Consider the following 3,877-nt stretch of genomic DNA (forward strand, 5'->3'; position numbering starts at 1 on the left):
AACGGAGCCCAGACAGAGGCAGTGAGAAGTCTCAAGACTTTTTCTCTCTTGCTCTCGATGAAGGCAGACCCTTCTTTCCTCTGCTCCCTCCCTGCCCATGCCTGCTCTGTTTTTGTCTTTTTCTATATTTTTGGAGCCTTTCTTTGCACATCATCCAAATCTATAAATTAAGGATCTGGTCAACCGATCTCTCAATGCAATTGATCAAATTTTCAACGAGAAGTCTGGGCACAGGAGAGCCTCTTGTCATGTGGGGACACATCCGGCGGGATTCACCCTGGATTTATTCATGATAACAGGATTTCTGCTGTTTGGAGCTTGTGGATTCCTGGATTGTCTACAAATTTGTGACGAACTTGGCCTAACTAGCGAACACTCAGACTGTTGGTGTGGACAGAGACGAGGACTCTAAATCTCACTAACGAGTTGGAATCCATCTTGGAGAAGTTGCTAGTTTCGGCTCAGTGGAATGACCAAACTAATTTGGATGATTGGGAAGTGAGATGTATCGGAGAGACTTTAGGGAAGATTGAAATTTATAATCTTCCCGACCTAAGACGTTCTGTTTCTGAATTGGCTTTTCCTGTGTGGCCTTGGAAGGGCTGCATTTTTCTAATCTCCTCAAAGATATGTAAACACAACACTCTTCCATCCACACCCCCTCCTGTATCCATGGAGTTGCGAAGCTGAACGCTCCTAAAGACATTCCTAGATAAACAACACCTTTATCGGACTCTGCCAGGGGCTCAGTAACATTTCTTCATGGCCCTTTGACGTCACCGCCTTCACTCATGTCTTTGTTTTTGTCACAGCTGCTGGTGAGCTGTGACCACTCACACCTGATCATCATCACCTTGATCTCCAGCTGCTGCCATATAAGAACAGATCTTCCCCCTGCACAGCATCAGATTGTTGTGAAACCCTCAGCGGTATTACCTTCAGGTCTGCTGTAGAAACTTGCGCTAACTGTCCGGTAACTAACCTGTCTGTATCTTGCTTCTGCCTAGTTGCCTTTCCTGTCCCCGATCCTGACCCTCTCCACTGGATTTGGACCTCCTGGTTCTGACCCCCTGTCTGTCTGACCCTGAGATGAGGAACCGCCTGACGCTGATTTGGATTCCCTGGTTCTGACCCTGGCCTGTCTAAGAATAAGTTTATTTCATAATAAACACCTGTTTTGTATTCGCTGTTCAGTCCCTGAGTCCATCAGTGCCTGACCGTGTCAGTTTTGCCCTTTGTTTTGTCTGACTGTTGCCATCTGCCCTAATGTGTCCTTTCCTCTTTTTTGTTTTAGAAAGNCCTACCGTACCCCCTTACTTTAACCCCTGTATATTCATAGTTTTCTTTTTCAGGTGGACATTTAGAAAAATGTCCACCATAATGGAGAATATGCATTTACAATAAAATCATGATTTCCAGTGGTGGGCACTGCTAACAAAACGGTTAACCACTAAGAATCTTAGCTCTGCTAGTGCTGAACTCCTGAAACGGATAAAAATTAGAGCAATCTAATGCTAAACTTAAAACACAAACATAAAAAAATAGCAGAATCCAGTGCCAAACTGTTTAACCAGAAAAAAATGAATTGCTAAACACATAAATCTTTATCGGAAACTAACAATAAACACAAAAAATAGCAGAAGCTAATGGTAACGGTGAAGATGACTGTCTCAGTCTCAGACATTGTGAAACATTCTGATTGGTCATCTGGGACAGTGATCAGTCAAGATATTGACCCCATGACCCCAGATATACGTGGGTCATGTGACTCAGGGCTCACCTGTGCAGGTAGACCAGTTTCTGCTCTGTAGGTTAACATTTACTGATCAGAGCAAACAAACCGTCGGATCAGTTGCTGGTTCAATCACTGATTCAGGACGTTGGTCCTTTGGAGAGCCTTCAGTGCAGCTCCACCTACAATGAGAATCTACTGAAACATTTCTAGACAAACTGATTTCATCTTTGGTTCCAGGAAGAGCAGAGTCAGAGTTTATCGCCATGGTAACAGACTCCTCTACTGATGATGTGTCAGTGTGTTGCCAGGTTAACTAACTCAGGGTTGGTTGAACCTGACACCGGCTGATGAACAGTGATGCTGCGGGCCGCCATGTTTCACTGGGTCCATGTTAAGACTCCAGTTATTCCAGAGCTACAGACTGACCAGCAGGGGGAGCTGGCTCCTGTTATTTAGCCCCTCTGTGTGTTTGTGTGTGTTTTTCAGGCTCAGCTGCTGGAGCTGCGGACTCAGAACTACCAGCTGTCTGATGACCTAAGGAAGAACTCTGCAGGTAAAACACCAAGGCTGCCTCACCAGCCCACAGGATCACTCCTCCTCCACCATCCCTGGTACCAGTAGCTTAGAGCTGTGTTAACTTCTGGTTCTGTTTCAGAGCTCAATGCCGTCCGCCTGAAGCTCAGCGTTCTGGAGAGAGACCTAGTCAAAGCTCAAAAGGTGATTGGCTGGCTGGTTGCTAGTTGCTGGCTGGTTGGTTGCTAGTTGCTGGCTGGTTGCTGGTTGGTTGGTTGTTGCTTGCTAGTTGCTGGTTGGTTGCTGGTTGCTGGTTGGTTGCTGGTTGGTCTCTTTCTTCCTCTACTGATTCTACTGATTGTTTCTTTTTTTCTTCAGGCTTTAAACAAGAGCAAAAAGGCTCAGGTGAGTTCCCCTCCTGGTTGCTATGGTTACCAGGCAGCGTGACCCCATCCTGACCCCAGGTGTGTTGCTGCAGGAGGTGGATGCTCTGCTGAGTGAGAACGAGATGCTGCAGGGGAAGCTGCACAGCCAGGAGGACGACTTCCGGCTGCAGAACAGCACGCTGATGGCCGAGCTGTCCAAGGTAGGGTGACCTCTGGGCGACCTCTGGGCGACCTGAGATGACCCCAGCCTGACCCGTGTCCCTCAGCTCTGCACGCAGATCGAGCAGCTGGAGACGGAGAACCGCCGCCTGCAGGAAGGGGGTGGAGCCTCTGGGCCCCCTGCTGACTCCGCCTGTGGCCCCGCGGATGAGCTGCTGCGGCTGCAGGCCGAGAACGCCGCGCTGCACAAGAAGCTGAGGGGTGAGTCTGATGGGAGGGTTCTGGAGGTCCGGACCGGTCCAGGCGGGTTCTTTGTGGTTCGGTCCGGTCCGTTTCTGACAGATGTTTTAGTCGCTCCTCTTCTCATGCAGCTCTCCAGGAGCGTTTCGATGGGGAGCTGCAGAGGCCGCCTGTTGCCCACGGCGACCAGAGCGTTGCCACGGAGACGGATGGGCCAGCTGGCACCAACAGAGTCTCTGATGTTGCAGGGGGGGGGATGGGGGCGGGGCCAGAGGGAACCAATCAGAGGGAGGAACTGGTGAGTACCTGCAGCAAAGCTGGACCACAGAGTTCTGTTCAGTCCAACCCGGTTCTGACCCGGTTGTGTTCCTCAGACTGAGAGCGGCCTGCAGCAGTCAGAGCAGCAGCGTCATGGTGAGTCCCTCTGCGTTGCTACATTAGTTAATTTTTTATGAACAGCTCAAATCAATATTTAATAATATCTCATCAATATTCATGTCTAATAGTATCGTGATAATCAATATTTCCTGTATCGTTTGTTGTTAAAATCGTCCGTCTCAATTTCAATATTTTTATTTATTTTTCCATGTAAGCCGATTCCATTGTATATCCACCAGAACCGGTCTTAGTTCTGGTCCTGAGCAAAGCCCAGTTCTGGTTGGTTGGTTCTGGCTGACCCAAAACCACGCTGAGCGGTTCTGATGGTCCCAAGTCGCTGCTCATGATGCTGAGGCTCCAGATGTTTCCATGGAAACAGATGACTCAATAAACAGAACCAGCTGATCCATTCATCAGTCAGCAACTGATGAATGGACTCCAGAACCGCTCCAGGTCCAGTCTGAGC

At 48.8% G+C, this 3,877-nt stretch overlaps 1 protein-coding gene across 1 annotated transcript in view; it reads left to right on the forward strand.

Moving 5' to 3' along the window:
* The window catches only part of LOC106963419 (GRIP1-associated protein 1-like), a gene marked incomplete at its 3' end in the record, with an annotated part of 25,816 nt that overhangs the window by 16,716 nt on the left and 5,223 nt on the right, over nt 1-3,877 (forward strand). The window contains exons 2-8 of the mRNA XM_015058320.1: nt 2,222-2,288; nt 2,391-2,452; nt 2,627-2,653; nt 2,727-2,834; nt 2,901-3,054; nt 3,165-3,331; nt 3,408-3,447. Of these exons, the coding sequence (XP_014913806.1) occupies nt 2,222-2,288; nt 2,391-2,452; nt 2,627-2,653; nt 2,727-2,834; nt 2,901-3,054; nt 3,165-3,331; nt 3,408-3,447 (625 nt within the window). The remainder of the gene's footprint in view (nt 1-2,221; nt 2,289-2,390; nt 2,453-2,626; nt 2,654-2,726; nt 2,835-2,900; nt 3,055-3,164; nt 3,332-3,407; nt 3,448-3,877) is intronic.

The sequence above is a fragment of the Poecilia latipinna genome, unplaced genomic scaffold (genome assembly GCF_001443285.1).
Source record: "Poecilia latipinna isolate Pla-1442-1.1 unplaced genomic scaffold, P_latipinna-1.0 Scaffold1533, whole genome shotgun sequence".
Lineage (NCBI taxonomy): Eukaryota > Metazoa > Chordata > Actinopteri > Cyprinodontiformes > Poeciliidae > Poecilia > Poecilia latipinna.